Source organism: Rutilus rutilus (assembly GCF_951802725.1).
Source record: "Rutilus rutilus genome assembly, chromosome: 8".
NCBI classification, from domain to species: Eukaryota; Metazoa; Chordata; class Actinopteri; order Cypriniformes; family Leuciscidae; genus Rutilus; species Rutilus rutilus.
The window spans coordinates 16263534-16289557 of record NC_140222.1 but is presented as its reverse complement, the minus strand read 5'-3'; the positions used below and the strand labels follow the sequence as shown (position 1 = coordinate 16289557).

The window sequence follows — 26024 nt, the reverse complement described above, 5'->3', positions numbered from 1 at the left end:
TCTATAGGTGCGTTTCACAAAGTGACATCTTACAGTGTTTGAATTTTTTTTTCCGGATCCTTGTGAACAGCGATCGTTTTACAACATTGCTGTCTGTACAAGAAAAACGCAAAGGAAAAACTTTTCCATTTTTAGTACTTTGTTGTCATGTAAACGTGCCCTAAGTTTCAAAATTCAATTCAGAAAACATGTTATCATACGCTAATTCCAACAAAATATTGCACCCATGAACATAGCATTTTTTCCATTGTTATTAATTGACAGTTTAGTTCCTTATTTGAGCTTTTTCTTAACTTTTATATTGGATTTATGAGGACCGAGACATTGTAAGTTTAAGGACCTGCTAACATTACTTTTAAGTGGTTGAATATTATTATTCATAGATATGATGCAAAGTTTAAGGAATTTTTATATATGTGAACTAGGGTTGTGGTTTCATCACATTTGATAAAGTTTGTCTCAACTCTGTCTTATAGAACACTTATAGAAAGTCTGAGAAAAAAGCAGTTTATCCTTTATTTATTTACTGTTGTTTATTTCCTTTTTTAGCTGATTTTCTGAGCATGATGGCTTTGTGAAAGGTTAAAAGTTATATTTTGAATATGAAAACGTCCTTTGTTGTTGACAGAGATAAATTATATCGGTTTTATCTCAAGGTTTAAGTCAGTATGATTTTCTAAAGTCTGACTATTGTGTTTTAGAGTTTGACTGTTATCATACACTCTGAATCTGTATTTTAGCTTTAATGGGAGTTGAAAATGTAAGCTGTATACATTCTGCCTCATTGAAAATGAGAGGAGAGTTAGAGCGTTGACTTGAAAAATGTTTTCATCCCCTCCGGTGTTGAAAGCCCCAGCGAGGGCTGAAGAAGTGAATCATCATTGATTCGATGTAACTGATAACACCATGTGTTGTGCTTGTGGCGAATGTGCATCCATTAGAGAGGCAGAAGTTCTGCTCAGAGTTTGGATTCTTCTCTCAGGACTGCAGTCGGAGCCCATCCAGAACACATTGAACACATCAGTCTCTATTGGCAGTACAATCTGTCTCATCGCTTTTCAATAACAACACATTTGGCTGGAATGAATAATTGATGCCAGGTTTAGATTTTCGTTGAAAAGTCACGCTCGACTAATATTCGCTTTGCTAGATTACGTTTTGGACGTATATTGCATTTGAAGGCTTTCTGGTGTGATGTTTATCCTTGAATAAACAACTTGCATGTCAATGCCAGATTGAAACAACATACCTGCCCTTTGACATTTTGGATTGGTCTGTTAATATAAGCATTTAGAGGTCTAAAATGAGCCAAGTTTAGGGAGTAAGCACAAGAGGGAGTTTCTGCTTTTGAGATGTTTTGTGGAGACATATTTTTCTCAGGAGAAACATAAGCTAGGGGATTTCAGCAAACATCTCCAGTTGCTCCCCATTTAACCTCACTGCTGTCCAAGAGAAACACCTGAAAGGTCTTAGTTGTGATTTCCTAAAACGATTTCATTGTTAGCTGAGTGAATTATATGGCATTGAAGAATATTCTGAAGCACATCAGTCAGTCAGTCATTCACATCTTTTCCTCTACAAAGGCATCGCTCAGGAAATATGACTACAGATGGCACATAGCAACCAATTGGGAACCAAATCGCCATGGGAACTGTGAGAGCATCTATGCAAAGTTTCCACGACTAACTCCTCGCTTACAAACACAGCCAACAATGTTACTTAATGACCAATTTGTATACTATGCTTTCTAAACTGTATGCAAAATTAGAGTAAGTGAAATCCAAATCATAGTACATTGAATACAGTATACAGAGTTGAGAGTACACCAGATTGTAAACTGCTTTTGCTGCTTGCTTTTTAGGTTGCAGTCAGTTGGTGAAGAACGTCAAGTATATAACCTGAAAAAGCAAGGTTAAAAATGAATTTTAAGGCAGTGAATTTAGCAAGATTGATTCTAATGCTTGCATGCAAACGCAAACCAAAAAGGGGTTTGTGGTATCAATTATAAGTAGCCCCTTTCACACATTAATCCCAGTAAATTACCATAAAATTACCAGAATGGCTTTACCGGTAAATGTTTGTTTATGCTGTTCACACAAGCAGTGGCGTTCTGTGGTATCAAGTATAAATAGCTACTTTTACATGCAAAAAAAAAAAAAAAATGTTTGCAGCTTGTTCAAATTGCTTAATTAAAATGAGCTTAAGCAACACAATTGCTATACACTTAATTGTATTGTGTTCGATCTGCTTAAATATATGTCAAATCTAAGTTTACTTAATCCTTGTTGTGCTGGATTACATGAATGATTTATGTTGCATTAACTGAAACTTGGCGGTGCTTGTTAGTTCCCAGCATGCTTTGCATATGGCTGAATTAAGAGAGAATAAATGATGAAATTAAGTGTTATTTTATGTGTTTTTGAGAAAATGAGAAAAGGGGAAGACTTGGTAGTGTGTAATTGTGTTTAATGTTCAATTACATTGGAATTATTAGAACCATTTAAATTACACTGGGTTACCATTGTGGAGAAGAGTGGAGCATTTGGTTAGGCTGTGCTGATTCAACATTGTTTAAATGTTTTAACTGAAGGAGCATGTAAATCCTAGTATTTAAGATGCTAATAAGTGCTATTGCTAGGTAATATAGTTGGTTATAGTATAGAATTTCAATTGTGTGTCACTAAAATAAGTAAAATTTTATTGGATGAATGAATATATTAATTTGAATACCTGAATCATATCAGAGAGCAGATGAGCGCGTGAACACAATGGAGAGATGAGAGAACGAGAAAGTGCAGCTGGTATCGTGTATCTTATTCTGCTGAAAATGAGTGTCGTTAGAGTTACAGATATTTCAGTATCGTTATGTATACATACATTGCATTTAGTTTATATTTTCACATGCCTTTTTAAAAGACTATTATATGTAAAATTCAACTGGCTGAAGTGGCTAGTAGGAGTGACTGAGTGACACGCCACTGCTGAAATCCACCCACATTTGGCGGGTGTTAATGTCAAGTCTTGCAGCTAATGTAATGGCGTCGCAGAATCTCCCAGTACATTACAATATGCTCAAAACATATCTTCTTGTTACTTGTAAAGTATGTATTTTTGTTCTCGTTACTTGTAAAGTATGTATTTCTGTTCTCAAGTATGCGAATTGGGATGCAACTAGTATTCATGCTGTTGTTTGAAGATCTAACACTGCTCTTGATGTGGCCTCGAGTAAGATGCAGTGACAGCTCAGGCCGATAGTTATTGTGGCGTGACAGGCAGAACTTTCCTGCTTTATTCTCTCTGGGATTCATTAGCAGATGTCATCACAGCTCCATTGAGTCTATTAGAGAAGCTTCACTGACGATCACTTCACATTCACAAGCAAAGCAAAAGTGATGCTCTTAAATTTAATATGCCCTGAGCTTATCGTAGTCTGTCACATCTGAGCAGCGTTATATGTTAATGATTGCAGATACGCTTATATAAGAGTACAGTATCTGTATCAGTAATTGTTACGGGTATTGTGTGTTTATGTCTTGAATGGGTTCGACACATTTTAGTTAAGTTTCCTGTGTTTCTCGTTTTAATTGGTTTTTATGTGCACCTGTTTTTCATTTCGTTGATTGGTTTGTTTGTGTATTTAAGCTCTGTGTTTCTTTCAGTTTATTGTCTGTTCTTGTCGCTTTTACTTGGTTGTTCATGTTGATTATCAGTTTGTTTGGAGTTTTATGTTAATAAAATCTTAACTTAACGATTCGATTCTGCAGTTTTCTTATCTTCGACAGTAATGACAGTAATAGTGATTCTGTATTATAGTGAGGTCATGTGATTACTGTGATTATCATAATTTGAAACATTTGTCTCTATACTGCATGCTATATATATTTTTTTAAATGGTAGAAACTGTACACTATCTACAGCACAGTGCAGTATTGTAGTTGACACCCGACCTGGAAGAATCTGAATGTCAGTGAGTGACATTTGGTTTATCTAATTCTCATCAGTTCTATTCTCATCTCATTTTAAGATCTTTTAAAGACACTGACTCAAAGAACGTTAGATCTGTGTAATCTTCATAAGGCTGAGATGAGATCAGTTGATCTGCATTTCTTTCAGATTTTGTCTCTGTTTCAGACGTGTCTTTGTGGTGAGGTTAAACACCCAGAGCATTTCAATTTATTTATTTAATTGTTTGCTGACACACAATTAACTTACACCTGTGTTAATTTCTGCTATTTTTATTGCTAAATCAGTTCTATTCTTTCCACATGCTGAGCTGAATATATTTAACAGGTGAATACTTAATGCCGGCGGCCTTGATGGAGCAGCTTTGAATATTGAAAAGTTCTGAGAATAAAAGGGAAAGAGAATATGTGAAATGACTTTGAGCGTGCAGAGACAGAAAGAGGACAGATTGCATGCTCAAGCTTGAGAGAAAGTCTGGGGTCTTTAAGACCCTAATAATTTTCTATGCAAGTACGTGAGCGGAAAGGCTTTTGCTACGCTAGCTCAAATGCCCGTCACGTTGTGTTTTGAAATTTATTAAAATGCAATTTGTAACTCAACTCGAGTGCGTTTTCAGTGGTTTTCTTTTTCAGCTCAACTACTGCCATGACAGAGCAACAGTTTGTTCAGATGACAGTCTTACCGAACAAGTTAGATAAAGTCAGTTTTAAACTGTTGACATGTTTATATCCAGCTACTAGAATAGGAACTCTATTGCAGTGGTAAAGCCATCTGATGTTCACACAAAATTCAATACGCTGCTGGAAGTTTGATGCTTTTACAAGCTGCTCTGAATCACAGGTTGAAGATCCAAATTTATTTGGGCTATCCATAATCATAATCCAAATAACAGGCAGAATGTCAAAACCACAGGGCAAATCAAGATAGCAACAGAATTCAAGACATAGGCATACAGGGAAATCCAGGGAAACAGGACCATGAGATGTGAAGTCCGTTTTCATACCATCAGCATATATTTCTCTTCTTCTGTGCATGTCTCAGAACTGATGGACAACAGCAGGACACTGTTCGATTCCCTTCATCAGTCTGAGCTGTTACAAAATGCCTTTGCAGCTCTGAATCAGTGCGGCCAAAGATCCGCGTGACGTGAACACGTCCACCTGAACACATTCCCACAAACACATCTGCACATAATTCGACTTCACCGGGGAAAAAAAGCAATTCCCTGTATACTGCGCTGGCAGGATATTTTTGGCCTATCGATCCAGCGTTCTGTTTTGCCTGAGGCTCAGTAAGAGAGAACCGCTGTACAACATATTAGAATGTCACTAGAACAATCTCAATTTTCCAGCACAAGAATCGCGAGCGCGACCCTCGCCCGTCAGCATGTTCTCACATTACACACTGCTGGGGGCTTTCCAAACCATCACCTGAAATCTTCTCGTCGACATTGTTTTTAACATGCTAACACAGTTTTATTTCTACACTCTTAGAAGAAAAAGTTATATTATGATCCTTTAAGGGTTCCTTCAGACGCATCATATATAGAACATTTCATGGGGTCACATCATGGAATATAGTATTAATTCATTAATTTTAATTACATGTTTTTAATTAAGCGTAAACATACTTTATCACTAAAAATGAAAAATTGTACGCACCTTTTACGCACGATCCAATCAAATCCTAGATGAAATCGAGTCCCGCCCTTAAAGGTATAATGGAGGATTTTTTACTTCCGGGTGGATCACCTATACTATTGGTCCTCCTAATTGTCAATCATTCTGGTGAATCAATCAAACTTATTCAAAAAGTGGAGCGGGCGGGTCTTATCTAAAATTCGGAAAGATCCTCCACTATACCTTTAATTATTTTTTTTACCTCAGATACACATCACATTATGTGTGTGTTACACTAAGTTACATTTGTTGTTGATGCTGTTTCAGTTATCATTTCATAAATATTTATTAACGTGCGAAATAACAAGGCAAGATGGCGACGCAAAAAATTGCAGTTGCAACTTCTTCTGGTTGTAGTTTAGTATCCATTGCACTCTACATGCAAATATTGAAAATGTGCATAGTGTGGACATACTACATTGTGCAGAAATAGTATTGAACACTCTTAAAAATAAAGGTTCTTTATTGGCATCGGTGGTTCCATGAAGAACTTTTTACATCCATGGAAACTTTTCCACAGCACAAAAGGTTCTTTATAGCGTATTAAGATTCTTTAGATTTTTAAAATGTCCTTCACACTAAGAAAAAAAAATAGTTCTCTTAACAGAAAGGTTCTTTGGGGAACCAAAAATGGTTCTTTATGGGATCGCTGTGAAAACCCCTTTATGAAACGTTCAATTCTTACAGTGACTACGCTATTCTGAAGAACTTTCCCCTAGAATTTAGTTATTTTACTAATATTTTAAATATGCAAATACGTCTTGTCTGACTGGTTGCAGACCTCTGGCATTTCAAACAAACATTTGGTGTGTAAAAAGGAATTGTGGTCCGTGTAACTTCCTGTTGCCATGCGGCGAGAAACTGGTCGTGTGTCTGCTGCGGAAAGAGACGAGGCGTAGCGACCAGGAGCCGAGGGGCTTCAGAGGGATTGGAGGGCTGACAAGCGGAAGCAATTAACTCGTGTCTCATAAGCCATGTGATAAACAAGGATTTATCCCCATGTAATTAGCACTGTTTGTGAAACCACGCCGGTTCACTGTTGATATGCAGGCCCAGCTATGCTCACCGGCTCCCTGTCATTTCGCGCCTTTGCGTCAGGGAAATGCTGTGATGCTTTGTGCCACTTCACAGCCTGGAAACGCCAACATTAATTCCGGGAGAGCTAAAGAGAGCCGGTGGAAGGACGGTTTCATGACTAAAGGGGTCGTTTGTTGACAGACTGTGTGGTTTCAGTGTTAAGCTGCATGAAAACTAACCAAGTATGTTGTGTTTTGGATACTAGTCCTCAGTATGATGGTGTGCTGGTTTCCCAGCAGACTGTTAGCCAGCTGAACAAGCAAACTTAAACAGCTAACTTAATAATCATTTTCTCTATATAAAAATTCTGTATTATGCAGGTCGGACAAGTAATTTGGTGATGTCAGTTTGTAAAGAAAGAAGATGCGCCTGTGCACATATATATTCAAATACGCATACCTATAAACCAAACACCTGACACATGCCGTCACCGTTTTCACAGATTCACGTTTTTGAAGATTACATGGAGATGATAACGTTTTTAAAATTTTCCAAAACGTACACCTTGGAACATATTTCAATGTTTACGCTCTCAAGCCACCAAACACTGTTGTCGTGCAAATGAACGGCCAGAACACATTACATATTGTTAAAAGCGCTCTATAAATTAAGGTGACTTGACTTGACTATATAACTTCAAACATCAGCAATGAACAAAGTCAAGAAAGACAACAAAGTTCCAGAGTAAAATCTAGGGCTGTCCCCGACTATGGATTTTCATAGTCGAATCAGAATCGTCATGTCTTGCCTATAGTCGACTAATAGTCGAATCATGTGTATGGGGGCGGGGCTTTAACGTTTCAAAGCAGCGATGTACAGAAAATCCCACAAAGATATAGAAGAAAATGTATAAAAACATTTTGGATCAATAAAACTAAGAAATAACATAACTCCAGAAAAGCCACACTGCAGACAGGATTTGCATTTCACATGCAAATCAAATTAAATCGGCTAAATTACCTGTGCGAGCAGGCCAGCCTACAGCACAACATAGATGCACCGAAAAAATAAACAATTAATTTACTAAAATTAACTTAGAACAGAATAGGCCTATACCTTTCTAATAAATAAAAAAATACTAAACGAAATAAATTAGAATCAAGTCACAAGATGAGGAGCAAATGTGTGCAAAATGCCTAAAGTGCAGGGAATATATTCAAAACACAAGCCACAAATAGTTAGATTAGATAACCCTGACAGATTAATAAATAAAATAAAAATAAATAAATAATTAAAATAACGATAGTAGCCAGAATTTTCAACTTTGTCTTTTTAACTGCAGAAACAACAATAAATGCTAAACTGGAGGCAGTCTTTTAGCTAAAAATGTTCACAGCATCCAAAAATCAAATGAGACCGGGCTGAAAAGTTTTGAAATCACTTGTACCCTACCTGATCGAGAGAACAAATCCAGTCTTTCACTCTGTCTGTGTCCGTTGAAGTCTTTTCAAATTGTGCGCGCGGATAAAATACATTCTAACGTGAAACCCAGTCTATGCGCGAAACGTGTTAACGTTGGCCGGCAGAAGTGCGATAATGGTTTTCCTGATGCTAAATCCAGCCTTGGAGAATAATATCCTTTCTGATGATGTACATCCACACTTTAGATTTTCTTATCCCAGACATTGTTAAAGATTTAAATCCTTGCCGCGAAGACGCTCCTCTGTCGGTCACGGATCGAAAGTGAAACTTAAATCTGTCACGGGGTGTTTGGATTTATTCACGCACGTTAAAAATTTTTTATTAAAAGCTTCTTTCTTTGCACATTTTTATATACAGCATTATCATAATAGGCTGAATATTAACGTATTTACATAAAAGCTAGTTATATGTGAAATTGAGCGCCCTCATATAGCCAAAGGGGCATGATCCTCGTTTCATAACACCTCTGCGAAGATTCGACCATGAGATCGGTAGTCGAATCAGGCTCCTCCTATCGAAGCATCGAATCTTCGACTATTCGGGGTCACCCCTAAAAATGACCATTGAATATTTTTATTATTATTTTTGTCTGTACAATGAAAGTCAGTGGGGTCCAAAACCAACATGGGACCTCATTGACTTACACCGTATGGGCAAAAAAAGCACTGTTTTAAAACCTATCCCTGACTTGTATAAATCAGCCTGGAAATGCATGGCTTTTTTTGTAAAAGCAGATCCTAATTGTTTGTGCGGATACTGTGTTTACATGCGCAGCCAAAATGCATAATGGGAGAAATCTCTTCTCGGTTTATTTAAAACATGTTGATAAAATAACCACATTGTTGTCTGCTGTTCACTTTAAATCTCTTGGAGGACTTTCAAGACTTCCCAAACGGTTCATTCTCAGAGTTAATGTGCAATAACGGTGCATTTGTTACGGCGTGACGTTTAATCAAGCCGTGTCACCTCTCCCGTAATCTCCCGTAAGTCTGCTAGTGGAAAACTAACGTTTATTCTGAGCATCCGCGGCACTGGGAGAGCGATGAGGAAGTTGCTCTGTCATTTGTTATACCATCTTTGGAAAATTAAAGTGCTTATGGCCTATAATCCAGTTGCGCCTTTCCCAACCCCACTTACAGAGCTTCACGCTGATTACTTTAGGGGGTTCTGGCAGGACAACATTAAAACTTTACACACACACACACACACACACACACACACACACACACACACACACACACACAGAACAGCTGCCGAGGGAGTAGACACAGCACCCTCTTAACTAAGTTGTTCGAATTTCTGGCGGCATCCGCTTCCTGATGGCGTCATCAAGACGTGAGTCTGAATGAAGTTAGCAAGTTAGCAAGATCAGGAGAAGGTGCAGGAGCCTCGAAGAACCATGTGACCATGGCTTGAACCATGAACCTTCTCTCAGTGACTTGTATTAAGACACTACAGGCAAAACTATTGTGTTTTGATGCACTGGTAAAATTTGATATTTTGGGCTATTATATATTATATATTTTGCCCCTAATAACATGTCTTCTTTCAGGTGAGTGAAGAAAACATCCGAAATACACATTTAAGAATTTCTTTTATTACACCTTATCTGAAAATCTGTTTATTAACAGCATTTTTTTTTTTAATGGAAGCTCATTTCCGCCACATAAGAAAACAAAATATGCTCTGGTAAATCATAATTATGACATAAAAAGTAAAAAAAAAAGATAATACTTATTCATAATTATGACACTTTATCATAATTTAGACTTTTTAATATTATAATTTAGATTTTTATGTCAAAATTTCAGCTTTTTGATCTTATAATTTCATTTTTTTAAATCTCATAATTAACTTTTTATCTCATACTTGTTACTTTTTATCTCATAATTGGCTTATCTCTTAATTTTGACTTTAAGACATCATTTTGACTGTCCAAAAAAATGTAAAATAATTATCTTATAATTTAGACTTTTTAAATCATAATTTCGCATTTTCAATCTTAGAATTTAGACTTTCTAAGTCGTAATTTCAACATTTCATATCTTAATTATGGCTTAGAATGTCATAATTTTGACTTTTAATGTCATTCACATTTACTAGCATTTTTACTTACTTTTTATGTCAATTATGATTCACATGATTTTCTTTTTTTTAAATTGTGGAAATGGGCTTTTATAATTTTGATTTATGGAGTGAAAAAAGAGATCCCACATCTTCTCTGTAAAACCATTTAACCCTAATGTCAAATAGATAAGATAATGGATTATTTGTGTATTTAAACGTAACATTTCACAACCCTCTACAATGCGAGTAAATCACTCGTATATGCAAATGAACTTTCATTCTAGGCGACTACGTAATGTCTATCATAGCCATTGGCTGATAAAATGTTAGATTTCACTTGCCAGTGTTTGAGTTGGAGGCTAGGCTAAGTATTTGACTGGAAAATAAATCTTTGGATGACCTCAAGGCTTTCTAATGAAACATAGCTACATGCTAAGCTATCAGTGTTGATGCAAAGACACTAATTTTGAACTCCAGTGTCCCTCCGCTTTGTAAATAAGCATATTTTGAGTCTAACATAGAGTAATAGTGCTCTACTCACGCTCACAGGTAGGCCTCGCTCGTACGAGCGCTAAGCGAACTGCTCCCAGCAGGCATTTAATAAGAGAGCTGTAACAGGCTGCCGGTCGAAATTCAATATTCTCTAAAGGTGAATAAATCACGGACTGCAGGTCTGTGCCAGATCTCGATGTGTGCTTACTTAGAGTCTGAAAATATCCAGCCGTCAAAGGAGAGATGGTGAAGCCGGTGGTCTTAAATTGAGTTAACCTTGAGCTGTGGTCCACCTAACAGAGCTGTCCTTCTGTTATTAGCAAAGCCAGATATAAAAGGTGAGGGTAGCAGGTTCTCTGGTTAGCAGTGGTCACTCCTACGCTTGAGGAGCCAGAGGATATTGCTGCAAATAATAATGATATTAACCTTAACCTGAACCAGACCACCTGTCATCGCCTAAATCCTCCTGGTTTTGTGAGGTGCTAACAGTGTTTCTGGGAGAAGCTGGTAGGAAATCCTCACAGGATCATGTCCGAGGAACCGTTTTTCAATTTCGTTCTGGCTGTTTGCCACTTTTATCGAGAGCGGAGAGAGCGAGAAAGTATAGTGAGTTGGGGAAAAAAAACTTGTCACGGTTGTGTTGTGTGTCAATCTTTCTTCTAATGCTCTAAAAATTTAAATCTTCTAATAAAAAAAAAAAAGTTTTAAAAAAATCATTTGGAAAAAGGTTTATCTTTGTCATTTTTATATCAAAATTAAACAACATTCCATTTCCAATGTTTAGTTAAATAACCTGTAGGCAGTTGAACTTAAATTAAAATGGCATGTGAACAAAGTTTTGTGTTGATTTGAAAAATGGCTGTCAGATTGGAATTATAATGATTTGGTTTGAAGGAGAAGATTAACAAGCCACTTATGAAATTCCAGCTAATGAGATCGACTTCAAGCTTGATGAATTCCCCAGCTAATTGACACTATTTGTCTGACTTGTGATGATTAACAGCAGGGGACTTCAACAGGAAGTTCCTTTTGTCATGTGGCGCCCCTGCCTTGCAATGAAAACAATAGATGTTCTCGTAGCGTCATGCATTAGTTGTGTACATGTGAAGCTGTGTGAGAACAAGAATATAGCAATGAAGACCAGGTAAACATCTGCTTTTTATAATGTGATGTTCGTTTTAATAGGATAAAACCAAGAAAACCAGTCGATAATAGAGCTAATAGAGCGATGTTGAATCAAATGGCAATATTTGTTTTGTACTTCATGATCTTTAAGTCTGTAATGTGTTTAATTCAGGCTGCCTGAAGCTCTGCATGAGATGTTTGTTGTTGAGATTAGCCGGCGTTATCCACATTGAAGATGTGTTGATATGTCAAATACCTCAGATTACTCTTTAAACCCATCACACAAACCTAGTGGAAATTCTTTAGACGTCGCACTTTTATAATTCTCAGTTATATATAAACGCCCCCGATGTTTCTTCTTAAAGTCCTTATAGGAGAAATAAAAATAGACACAGTAGTTGTCATACAGTAAGAGTATAGAGGTATAAAATGAATGTGAAGAGCAGCTCAGATCATTTGCTCTTGGAAGAATTTGATGAAAATATTCATACTAATTCCAAATTACATGACAAAATTGTAGTTAGTAACTTAACCCATTACATTACAATTAAGGTAATATAATCTGACTACTTTTTGATTACTTTTGACCTAACTCATTTATCACATTGATTTGAACAGGATAATCTTGTACCATATTAATATAAAAGTACAAATAGAAAGAAAATATATTCAATTCTTTATTATCAACAACATGAAGTGAATTAAATATTACATACCTCAGGGTTTCCCAGACTAGGGTTCATGATGGAACTGCAGAGGTTTGTGAGTTTAATGAAAAGCTATCAAGTAATTAAACAATCAAAATAATACACTTACTAAAAAAGAGAATGTCATGTGACCATTAACGACATATGAGAACTGTGAACTTCATTTCATTATTGAACTAATTATTAATTAATATTTTAAAGTATAATTATAACAATATGAATATAATTAATATTAATATATGAATAATTATAATATATTGGATTTATTATTTTATACTGTTTTGTTATTATTATGTTATTATAAATATTAATATGATTTAAATTGTATTATTCAACACTTAATTTGTAATTTTATGATTTATTTCTTTATTTAACATTTTTTCCCCCTAGTCCTAGGTCTAGCGTAGGGTGGGTGTTAAGACCAAAATCTTATATCATGATATGACTATGAGTAATTTTATTTCACGATAACGACATATATCACGATATATAGTTATTTTTGCTTTAAATAAGGTTTTTAAAATCAATATTTTTGATACCATTTTCAATATCTTTTAAAAAACTAATACTAGCCTACAAAAACTCTCAAGCTTACTCAAGACAAGTAAACAGTGATAAAGAAAGAGCAAAGAAAACAAACGAGGCCTATAGACCTACAATAGAACAAAGACACAAATGAAATAGACCTACTTGGAAAAACTTAAAGCACTAGAAATACTACATAAAATATATAAAGTAAATAAATGTATAAAAAACTGTGTAATAAAATATACATGCATTCTTATTAAAGTTTGTATGCTGTCACTTTAAGACCGACTGCACAGATCCAATATACTCATGTGTTTTTTTTTTTCTAAACTTTACATGAATTACCGTGTTTACTTGCAAAGATATGGTCACTTTGACAAAAAGCACTCAGTTTCTCAGAGAACGTGTGCATATACTGAAATGAGTTCTCCTTTGCTGCTAATTGCATTTCAACGTTTCAAAATCACTTGTTTTTTTAAACAGCAACTGCAAACGCTTTCGTGCATTCGTTTTTTTTTTATATGCTTTTGTGACTGCACAGCACAGAAACGTCACGTGAGCGTAACCGCGGTAGAGACAACCCAGCAAACACAGAACGTTGGCACAACGTACCCAACCTTCTAACATCGTTTTATCAACATGGCCAAAAGGTTGCTATAAATACGTTGCGTGGTGAAGTTTGTTACAGCGTTGTCACAATGTTGACATTAAACCACCGTTCAGGGCCATTCAACGGTGTCTTGACAACCACTGGACTACATATGTACTCGTCACTGCCCTGAAGCGCGAAAATCAAAATGTCAATCGCCGGTTGGGCTCATTGTGTTGTCTCGTTCTTCATCGAGCAAGGATACCGGTACGTGAGTATTGCGTTTTATTTACCTCAGCTAAATAAGATACGTAATTATTCAAACACAACCTACAACTTCATTTTCTAATGTGACTAATGCAGCCTCGCTTGCATTGTTTAGTTTTTCATTTCATTTGTCTGCTTAGTCTCAGTTTCTTTGCTCCTCTGGATTTGTGGATGTTCCCTGGACTGATTCCGTTTACCGAACGTTATCGTCCGACTTTCGACTACTGTCTGCCATGTACAGAACCGGTTTTGTGCATTAAATGTTCTGATCTTTGCTTTTTATGTTTTATTAATTATACTTTAAATAAATTTGTGTATTCATTTATTTAGTTTTTTTTTTTTTTTTTTTTTTTTTTTTTTTACAAATGTATGACTTTTGGAAGTGCAATTTGATTACCATATATGCAGTTAGTTTTAATAAAGTTGAATTAACGTAACCTTCTGTAATTTTTACTCTTCGAAGTGTACACTTGCAGGTGTTGATTATAATTAGGCTAATTTACTGATAGCCCCATAAATAATAATAAGGATAAACAATATTTTAAAAAACTATCCCTAAATGGGGGATATCTAGTGGCCTATTTAACATAAAAACCAAAAATTGTCATAACGTCGTCTCTCAGTTGCTGACTTTAGCGCAACAACGTTGCTACAGCCCTGTCGCGTCTTACAATTCTACGTTGTTACAATGTTGCGAGCACGAAGACAGCGACGTTGCCATAGCAGAAATGCAACATACCACAGACGTTGCCACAACGTAAATGTGTTGGCCGGGAATAGTCCAAAATCTCTACTGGTTGATACATTTTTTTACCGGTTAATCGTGTCTACCGGTATATAGCCCACTGCTATTGCGTAACCAATGATTTAGTCAGGAACGAGGAACTTCAGCAACATCCAAAACTTGAGACTCTAATTTATGTACAAATTGCACATTTGTCACTTTAAAATGTATATAACCATAGTGTGATTGTAAAACAAAAATGTGTCCGTCTAAGGTCTATGAATAGCAAGCGTACAATGGAAGCCCGTCAAGTGCTCTTGTCCTGATGGTCAGTGTGGACTCTGAACTGACAGCGGCACGGACTAAGAGGATAATGGCCTGGGAGTGAGATGGTGACACTCGCTGTGTGTGCTGTCATGCCTGTCTCTCTCGAGCCCGTCTGTCCTTCTGTCTCACCACCTCCATTAATCTTTTACTTTGTGCTCCAGCAGCGAGAGGAAACCTGCCTGACAGCTCGTCTTTGTGGCGAGAGGTTCGAGGAAAGAGCAACAGAAGGGTCTACAGGAAATGAAACCTGCTCCTTTAAACGGCTGTTTTTAGATGCATTCACATGTGTTTGCTGTCAAGAAACACCTTATGCTGTAGTTACATGTTTCAACGACTAAAAATAAAAGTAGCATATGTTTTACTTAGTGAATTCAATTCTTATAGTCAGAATATTACTTTTCGAATCTAATGTTGCATGTCATTTAACTGATTTTCAGTGCAATATTTGTGTCTTTTAATTCATCTCACAAGGTGAGAGGATGTTATGCAGTAATGCTGTTCTTTGAGGAAGCAGCAATCTGTCTTAATTGGGAGATTGACTGTGATATTGCAGTAGTGTTTGGTATGGAAGCTTAAAAAAAAAAAAAAAAAAAACGATAAATGCGACTTTTTATCTCACAATTCTGACTTTTTTTCTTCTCAGAATTGCGATAAATGATAAAAAGGTTATATAATCGAAATTGTGAGGGAAAAAATTGCAAGTTTACCTCTTTAATTTTTCAAATTCTGACTTTATATCGCGCATTTCTGCAATTATAACTCGCAATTGCAATTTTATATCTCACAATTCTGAGAACAAAAGAATTGTGTGATAAAAGACACAGTTACCTTTTACAATTTTTTTTTATTCCGTGGCGGAAACAAGCTTCCATAGTATGGCGAGCAGGACACTTGTTTTAAAGAAATTTTAGAACGAAACAAATTTTTATTTTTGATTTTATGTAACTTAATGGGAATAAAAAGTTGTTTCAGTTTCATTTTGTTGACTGCGCATGCATAACATCCTTTTGTTTATCTGTAACTGCCTAGCAACCACTCCTGAGGTAACACATCACCGAGAGGGCCGAGACTCCTGTTCACCGCGATTATTTTACCCAAACTTCTTGTAGTCTGGTGGTAATGTCTTTCTCTAAGTTACTTCGGTGAAGTGACACGTCGATGTAGGCTACAGATGTTGAAAATGCCATTTGTAGAATGGACTGCACTGTAATTGTCAGGATGTAAAATTATCTTGTAAATAATAAGATGATATGCTGTGTTCTATTTGTATGTAGTCATATTCAAAATATATTGATATTCGCTAGTATTTAAATTATTGATACAAATTCACTGTCAAACACTGAATACGTGGCCAGAAACCCACAGTGACATGAAATTATTCATGCAGCTGCATATTTATATTTTAAAACAAACATAAATTAAACAAATTCCTGCATATGTGTTAACTTTAATACATTTTTGCATTCGAGAAAAACCCTTATTTTTTCTGATTCTCATCACGTTCTGTCAGTTCTGGAAGTTTTTAAGAAAAGGTCTGTCAGCAGTTTTAACACGGTTAAGGGCAGGAAAGTAGGAGTCCTTTAAACCATGATGGCTTTGCCATTGTAATACCATGGTACTTTTTTCTAAAGCCATTGCCATTGAGCATTCAATGCACTAAACTCAACAAGATTTTCTGATTGAAACGTCTTATCTTATCAGGTATGAGATCCGGGATACACACATGGTGGAGGAGAGCGTCATGATGACCCTGAAAGATAAGGCGGACTTCTCCAGCTTCAAGCCTCGTCCCTTCAACATGCGCGAGTTCTACGATCGAACGGGCCACGACATTAAGGAAATGCTCCTGTCCTGCTACTTCAGAGGAGCCGAATGCAGCGCCGAAGACTTCACAGTGGTGAGCATGAACGCAATCTCTGTTTCAGGTGTTCTGAAGGACGAAATCCGATCGGTGGAGACTGGAATGATGGGAAAATTGTATTTATGTGTTTTCTAGGTACTTTGCATTTTGTCCTCCATGTAACTTATACACCAAAGGCAAAGTGTTCCAGAGCGAAGTGGACTTGTCATCTTTAGGTCGCGCGTTGAGCTCGTACAGTCATTCTGAAGCGAGATTTGCTGCCTGGCAGAGATGGCGAGAGATTATTTTTACCCGTGGGGTCGTATCGATCTGATCCTCTGATAATACCGAGAAGAGGCCTCACTTAAAAGATTATTTTATTCCCCTGGTGATTCTAGGATAAGGTTTCTGAAATGGGTTTATTCATCATCTTGCTGTATGTGATTGATAACATCCGGAGAGGGAAAGCTTTTTTGCATTTTGTGTTTTTTTTTACTTGAAGAGCACAAGTATTTGTCTTTGCACCTGTAAAGACCTATATTTTGAGTTGATTTGGCAAAATGGCAATATGTTTTGTTACACATTGATCCACAATTGTTGATCTATTTGAAAGAGCCTTTATATCATTTTCTTTAATTATGTTCATGTTAGGCTGACGAGAGAAGAACACTCACATTTCATGATAACGATATCACGATTTGAGTTAGTGTTTGATTATTTTGTCTCTCAACATCTGAGCTTTAATGTAATAGTGGAAATTTACCAACTTAGCATTGTTTGCTCAATTTAAAAGGATAGCTCACCCAAAAATGAGAATTAGCCCATAATTTACTCTCCCTCAAGCCATCCTAGGTGTATATGACTTTCTTTTTTCAGTTGAACACAATCAGAATTATATAATAAAATATCCTGTCTCTTCCAAGCTTTATAATGGCATATAAAGTGCATCCATCCATCATAAAAGTAATCCATATGGCTCTGGGGGGTTAATATAGGCCTTCTGAAGCGAAGCCATACATTTTTGTTAGAAAAATATCCAGATTTATAACTTTATAAACTATAATCACTGGTCTCCGGTAAGGGTGGTATGCGAGTTACCGGAAAGAGTGACCTCTGACCTGACGCATGACATAGGATGTTGGAGTAGCATAAGCTTAGGTGAGAGTAGATGCCTCATGCGGTTCAAACTAATAGGGCTGGGCAGCAAACTCAAGATCCCCCTCGATTTAGGGTACGTTTACAAGACAACGATGTGCTTAAAATGGAGAAGTTTTTACTTTGAGTTGTCCGCGTACATTGTCAAAACGATCCCGATTCACACGGATCCGCGAAAACGACTAAAAACGCTGTATTCTGCTGCCAGGCCATTAGAAGGCGATGAAACACTATAGACTGAACACGTAATACGCACGTGCATGACGTCATCGTCTTCAGAGATTCGTGTTTTTGTTGTTTACATGGAGACCGTTTTCAAAAACGTGCATTTTGAAACCCGTTTTCAAAATGTGCGATTTCAGGGACCCAAACCGCTGTTGTCGTGTCTTGTAAACAGCCCCTTAGACTTCTAGACCCCGAAATCCAGTGATTATAATTTATAAAGTTGTAAAGATGGATATTTTTCTTAGAAAAACGCATCGCTTCACTTCAGAAGGCCTTTATTAACCCCTGGAGTCATCCAGCCAGGATATTTTTTTAATATAACTCATTGTGTTCGACTGAAAGAAGAATGTCATATTCACCTAGGATGGCTTGAGGGTGAGTAAATTATTGGATAATATTTATTTTTGGGTGAACTATCCCTTTAACTCTTTGAGATCTATCGTCTCCTGTAAAGTCGACTGTCTTGAATGGATTCGGTGAAATGCCTGTTTGTTTTGTAGCACAATGATCTGTTAGCGACACTTTTGATTCATTCCAAAATGTAAAGATTGTTTATAAAATTACTTATTTATTTTAGTTAGTGCTCAAGCATTGAGATTGCTAGTTTAAGATCTTACCATCCTGGTTATCATGAATAACTGTAATGGAAAGGTTTTTAAGGTGTGTTGACTTCATAGATCAGTTTAAAGAGCTGGTCGAGGACCGTATTGATTATTGATTATTGACAAGAGGCAATTAATTAGTGTTACGCTGACGAGATATGAACACTGACATTTCCAAGTACTGCAGAAGATCTAAACGATATTACAATTGATTTAAAACAACTTCCAGCGTGAGAGAGTTTGTGCTCGGCCTCTCAACGTCTGAGCTTTAACGTAATAGTGGAAATTTACAAACTCAGCTTTCTTCGCTAGTAATGTAACACTTTGAGAAACTCGTTTCATTCTAAGCAAAAATATGTCCTGACTTTTTTTGCACTAGAGATGTTTTTGCTTTTCTAGTGGGGTTTTTCTGAGTAGTTTTGACTGAATGTTCAACTCTCACTCAATTCAGTCACAACTTACTCATTTTTTAAACTTATTTTTTCTTACATGATGTGCATGACTTTTTCTTTTTTTGGTTCATGAAAAACAGCTAAACAATTTGTTTTTCTAACTCGTTTGAGCTGATGGTTAATTTATATAGTAACGTACATAAGGACAGATATCTAATGAACTGTATGCAAGCAGGAACACCCTTTTAAGTAAATTAATTGCCGTTCCTAATAACAGATTTCAGATGCACAAAGTGCTAATTTTCAATGGTGTGTGTGTTTGAGATCCTTATAAGAACCTAAACCTGCTTTGATGACCTCATCCTCTTCGAGAATCATGTGACGGTCCAGCTATGAGCTCAGCTGCAGGACAGGACTGTAGTACGCTTGAGATGTTGGTGAGGGTTTGTGGCGTTTCCCTCAGTGGACCCATAAGCCCCAGCTGCTGTGTGTGAGCGCACACATGTATACGAGCTGCGTTGTGCTGATGTGAGTGTGTGTTTGTGCTGATGCTGAACAGCTCAGCAGAGAGCAATAACACTGTATGATGAGACACACATGAGCAATGAAGCAGCTAAACTACCTTTACTTGACACGTGTGTGTGTGTGTGCGAATTTACGTGTGTATGTGTGTGTGCACCTACTTGACCATATTTTGGGGACAAATTTGTACCCAGAAGTGAGAGAAACCTGAGAAAAACTCCCAAACCTCCTTTTGGGGATGTCTTCGTTTGCTTAAAAATAAAGTAAATAGGCTAGTGTTTTTTTTTTTCTGGTGGGGATGGGATTTATGTGTAGGTTTGATTTAGGTTATAACCTAGTATTTATAACTAGCTGACTATGCAATGTCTCCATTAAGATAGCTGTGTGTGTGTGTGTGTGTGTGTGTGTGTGTGTGTGTGTGTGTGTGTGTGTGTGTGTGTGTGTGTGTGTGTGTGTGTGTGTGTTAAGATTAACGACAAAGCACATGCTGTATGTCTCTCCATCCATCCATCCATCCATCCATCCATCCATCCATCCATCATGTCTACCCCTCCTTCTATCTATTCATCCTCCCAATAACCTTTCCCTCCCAATATATCTATCCCTTAGTCTGTCTATCTGTCCATCTGTCTATATGTTCCTATCCTATTTCTGTCCCTTCGTCCATCTATCTATCCATCTATCTGTCCCTATATCAATCTATCCCTTCACCTGTCCATCTCTCCATCTGTCTGTCCATCCATCCATCCATCCATCCATCCATCCATCCATCCATCCATCCATCCATCCATCCATCCATCCATCCATCCATCCATCCATCCATCCATCCATCCATCCATCCATCCATCCATCCATCCATCCATCCATCCAGGTCTGTCCCTCTTTCTGTCTCTCTTTCTCTCCATTTTTCCATATTTTCTTTTGCTTTCGTCTAAAAACATTCAAGTGCTGTGTCATGTATCTCTTGGTAGTTCTTGTACCTTCTTGTAAAAAACGTCCGGTGCACTTTAATTACTCTCTCATTATAAGAAGCCACACAACACCAGAAGGGCCGTTTAGTACAGGTTCCTTGAGCGAGAGAACACGGCGGCCTATAAACAGACCCGAGTTCAGTGTGAGTTCAGGCGTTTGTTGTTGATTGTTAATATAAATGCATCCGTCTCATCTCGACGCCTCAGTCCGCTGCTTCTGTGATAAAGAGTTTGAACTTCCAGAGCACAGAATTCCCTGCAGAACGTCCGCGGAAAGTTTCTTTAAACTAGTTACCATGAAAACAAACTTCACTTAACGCTCAAATCCCCTAGAAGGACAGAAGGCTTCATTCACTAGAAAATATACACCCTGTGCAGTTCAATTCAGTATTTCCACTACACGTTTTACCCTTATCCCAGATTAGCAGGCTATAGAAGGCCTCTCAATGCCACTCTAGCAATTTCTAACGCACCACCAAAACATCTCCCGTGACCATTTTAACCTCATGTTATGGGTTTCTGAAAAAAGCCTTGGTTGTCTTTACATATTATGGATGGCTGCATGATTTTGTTATATTTTTAATGAGAAACCCTGCTTTTAGTGCACCATTAGGGTTGTCCTTAGTTGAAATCAAATGAATTACGTAATATTCCAGTTATTTACTCTAATTAATTGCGTATATTAATCTGTGCTGAGAAAAGCTTCTAAATGAAGACTTGATGACATTATTGTGGCTGACGAGAATTGTTAAAATATTCTACCAAATGTCAACATATTGTTATTGTTGGTCAGCTATTGTTTTTCAGGAAAATTGGGAAGAACACTTTTACGCTATTTTAATCGGAGAAATTATTAACTGCATATTTCTTATTGCACTAAATGAACATGGAAAATCAACAGCCCTGTGTTATTATTATATTAACATTTGCATGTCAAATTACAATTTGTGATTGATTTGTCACATTAATTAGCTTGCTTACTGTTAATGAACATGTTGCATTATGCATGTTAAATTCAAACATTTATGAAAATCAGTAAGTATTTGATTCTTAAAATCAGTAGTAATTGATTCATAAATATAAATGAACAAAATATATTACTAGACCGTTTGTGTCATGAGTCTAGGCTGGAAATTATCATTTCTGTTTTTAATTTCCTCCCACTGTGAGTGAAATGTGTGCGAGGGTCTCAAATGTGCTGTTGTCTGCTAGTACCCTTCTTTTCTCATATCGTTTTTGGAAAGACGGATGTGTGAATGAGTGAGTGGGTGTATCCGCTCACGGCGTTATGGCTTTAAACCAGAGATTTCATGACTGTTCGTACACACACATCTTATTTTTTTGATATTCAGCCCAATATCAGCGCCTCATGTGGGTGTTCCTGTAAAGGTGATGTGTTTCGCTGGTCCCTTTAGAGAATTACAATCTAATGTTCATGAATTCAGCATTAGAAGATTATGTGATTTCACTGAGGTCCTTTCTGCTCCTTGACACATTTTGGATGCCTTCTGTCCTGGTAAAGTGCCATATTTAGCATTGTTTGCCAAGTCAAGCTTTTCTATTACTAGTGCTCACCCTTTTTGTTAGGGAACTATTAAAGTATGCATTTTGTATGTAATTACTGTAGTCCTGTTTGCAACTCAACTGTTCTGACCAGTAAGCAACCACCCTGAAGTTCTTGGCAACCACCCACATATTCTCTAGCAACCTCACAGCACCATGTTAAAACACTCAAAACACCTTAGCAACCACTCTGCAACATAGCAACACCCTTGCAACCACCCAAACAAATGATCAACCCCATAACAATGCATTAAAACCACTCCGAGCACCTTGGCAACATAGCAACGCCCTAGCAACCAGCCAAACAAATGATCAACCGCATAACAATGCATTAAAACCACTCCGAGCACCTTGACAACATAGCAATGCCCTAGCAACCTCCCAAACAAATAATCAACCTCATAACAATGCATTGAAACCAATCCGAGCACCTTGGCAACATAGCAACGCCCTAGCAACCACCCTAGTGTCAATGTGCTAACTTTTTACCAGCCAATTGCCACCATTTTCTTTAGAATATGTAAAAATCTAGTCATTTCTCCATGTTGTTTAGCTTAATTTAGATCCAGAGACTGTTTTTAGGCTCATTCCGGTCCTCCGCTTCCTCTCACCTCTTCAGATGTTGCATTCCGACTGATGTATGTGGGTCTTATGAATACGAGATGTGATTGACGGACAATTCAACAGGGCTCAGCACTTCACGCGTATGTGTTCCCGTTCGATCAAACCTGGCCGTCTTTCTTCAAACCTTTGATTTCTCTCTTTCTTTCCCTCTTTTGAAGCACTTTGATGTGAATGGACTCGATTGTTTTCTGATGGGGAAGAAAATAACACAAAGTTGCTCTGACCATATTGGAGGGTATTTTTTTTTTTTTTTTTTTAGAGGGCGATTAACCTCCCTCTCAAACAGGAACGCAAGTCAGGAAATTGGAGGCCTTTTGTGATTTTAAGGCAAAGCCGATTACTTTCACTTCCCAATAAACAGTATTTGCAACTGGCCTAAATTTACATTTTTATGCGCGACAGAGTGAAAAGATTCCCTGCTTTGCATAGTCAACAATTCCATCGTATTTTCAGAGCCAATCTCAAATACATTGTATTATCATAATCATCCAGGAGATTTTTGGACTTCCTAATCCAGTAAATAATCCCGTAAGGGTTTTTTTCCCCTCAGACCTGCAGCACAGATCCATGAAAAAGATCAGTATTATTATTATTATTATAATTTTTTTTTTTCGTCAAATAGAAGGAACTTTAATTTCTGCATCTGCAATCTGCTTTTTAGTTGTGCAGGCAAAATGTGCAGTTTATACTCATTATTGTGATTTTATGAATAGCATGTTAAACAGTAAATATTCAACGATAAATGGTCGTATGCTAGTTGTCACATGACCTCATTACTTTGCATAATTCAGTTAAATATATTAAATAAATGTAGCTTCATTTAATCCAGTTTTTAAAAAGATTTAGTATTTTTTTATTTAATTAAGATTTTAAAAAATATATTTAAAAAATCTTGAGCACATTGCATTGTGGGATACAATAGTACGCTAGCATGCTTTTCCAAAATGATCCGACTGTAATTCCACAGAATCGTGCAGTTTCCTTTTAGTCTCTCTCTTTCTCTCATTTGTATGCGCCGTTTGATGGGAGGTGATATTTCATCTTCACTATGTCAGAGGGAAAATGGTAACGCTGGCGTCTCGGCCAAGAGGTCAGATGGTGATCGTGTCCTTTTGAGCTGACATGACCCCTGCTGCTCGTCGAGCCCGTAACCTGCTGCTAACACGCTCATGCTCTCCTTTACTGATCACACACACGGTTATGTTACAGAAAGTGCAGATTTGAGCAGATGTGTATTGATATCAGTGGCCAATCTGTGGCTAATTTGCGTCTTTATGATAACGATCTCCTTCAGCAAAGCAGATTCAATCAGAGTTAAATTATCCGCAGTTATAATTAATGAATATATATATTGGCAAACTGCTCAGAGATGTATTAAACTCACTGGAGCTCGTACAACTCAATACGTTTGAACGTTCTTCAAACAGGCCTGTAATTAAGATGCATTTCAATAGTGAATCATTTTGGGTTCATTTGTGCAGCTTGAAGTGAAACTTACAAATTATACAATTTGGGAGGATTCAGCTCTTTTTCAAAAGACAAAACCTAGTGAGAGGTGTTATTTTAGTATTTATGTTATTCATTTTGAATTGGCTTTTATTTTTAGGTTTAAATTGTAGTTTAAGTTATTTTGCTTAATATTTCTATTTACTTTTTAATTTATTTCAGTTTTCGCAATTTTGAGTTTTTATTATTTTCATTCCTTTTTGCAAACATTTTAAAATTTTTGTAAACTTATTTTTAGTGAGTTGCCAAGGCAACAGTTCTAATTTCAATTTGTTTTTCATCTAATATTTATGTTTTATATTATTGCAGCTTCATTTTGTCCAATAATCATAGTAGTTGATTTAAAATGATACACTTTTCATTGTTACAAATAAATACGTTTTCATAATCAACATTCTTGTTTGCCGTCTTGGATTAATCTTTTTTTTTTCCACAATGCATTCTGGGATCACCGCCTTAGCGAAGTTTACATATGAATCTGCCATTGATTTTCTATGTTAATGTACTAGATGATTTGACCGTTGTACTCGCAACTTTTGCTGTTTCGCGCATCTCATTGTCTTCTAAAAATGCAGTACTCAACTTTTTTTTTTTTTTAATGGCAAAAATGCTTTCTAAGGAGGCATCAAAAGTATATATATTGTGCAGCCAGTTTATTAGCAGCATGCCTATGATTTCTTAAAATACTACCTAGGTTGGCAGCTCACTAGGTTTTGGAACAGTTCACTTCAAATTAGCACCAAATATGGACATGGCTTAGGTCAGTGTTGATCTGATTGGTCTGGCAAATCTCATTCCCAGAAATACGCAATTGTGTTGGAAGGCAACAAATTCCTTTTCAAAAGTTACTTTTGTCACACTTTGGCTGAGTGTGGTGTATATGATGCGAAGATAAAAGTGAACAGACTTTATTAACCAAAAGAGAACTACACCAAACTGAACATAAGCATTAACAAGAACCGACAAATGAGAACTAAAACACAGGCATATATATATATATATATATATATATATATATATATATATATATATATATATATATATAAGTGAAAACAATGATGATTGAATTAACACAGGTGATACAAATGAGGGAACTGATGAGTAACCATGGAAACAAACTAAAACGCAATGAGTTACCTAGGAGACAAACAAGTGGTGGGAAACTGAGAACAAATGAGACATGTGATTGAAGGATACAAACTAAATGTCCATGAGGGTGAAACTAAGGGAAAATTCCAATCGGAAGTGAGCATCCCTATGCCCTTCTCACTCCAAAAGGCAGAACAACACCATAAATAAATTAAATTACTTCCTTGAAGTGACCACCGCACGTTCCCTTCCCTAACGGACCTGTGGAAGGGCCCTTTGTAAAAGGGATTCAGTTGTTCACTTCGTTTGGAACGCCCCTGCAAATGTCGTCCCCTTCCCGAAGTGCCCTTCAAGGTGAAATATTCTGTAAGAATAATCTTGACAACTTTGAGCACTAATTGAAATCTTGAATTTTCAAATGTTCAAAGTAAGTGACTGTTCACCCAAACTAGAAAATTCATACAGGTATTTCACAAATACTTACTTAGAAATTTGCAAGTAACACATTGAATTAAACATAAAATTCTGAAGTAGAATGACTGAAATAGTATATTCATGTAAAAGGTAC

At 36.7% G+C, this 26024-nt stretch overlaps 1 protein-coding gene across 2 annotated transcripts in view; it reads left to right on the top strand.

The window, feature by feature from the left end:
• Nucleotides 1-26024, top strand: part of asic1b (acid-sensing (proton-gated) ion channel 1b) — a 189603-nt gene that overhangs the window by 1088 nt on the left and 162491 nt on the right. The window contains exons 1-2 of one of the 2 annotated variants that reach the window (XM_084417372.1): nt 11776-11844; nt 16669-16864. In XM_084417372.1, the coding sequence (XP_084273498.1) occupies nt 11834-11844; nt 16669-16864 (207 nt within the window). In that variant the 5' untranslated portion in view covers nt 11776-11833. Of the gene's footprint in view, nt 1-11775; nt 11845-16668; nt 16865-26024 lie in introns of those variants that run through there. The other variant, XM_084417370.1, reaches the window with a different exon arrangement.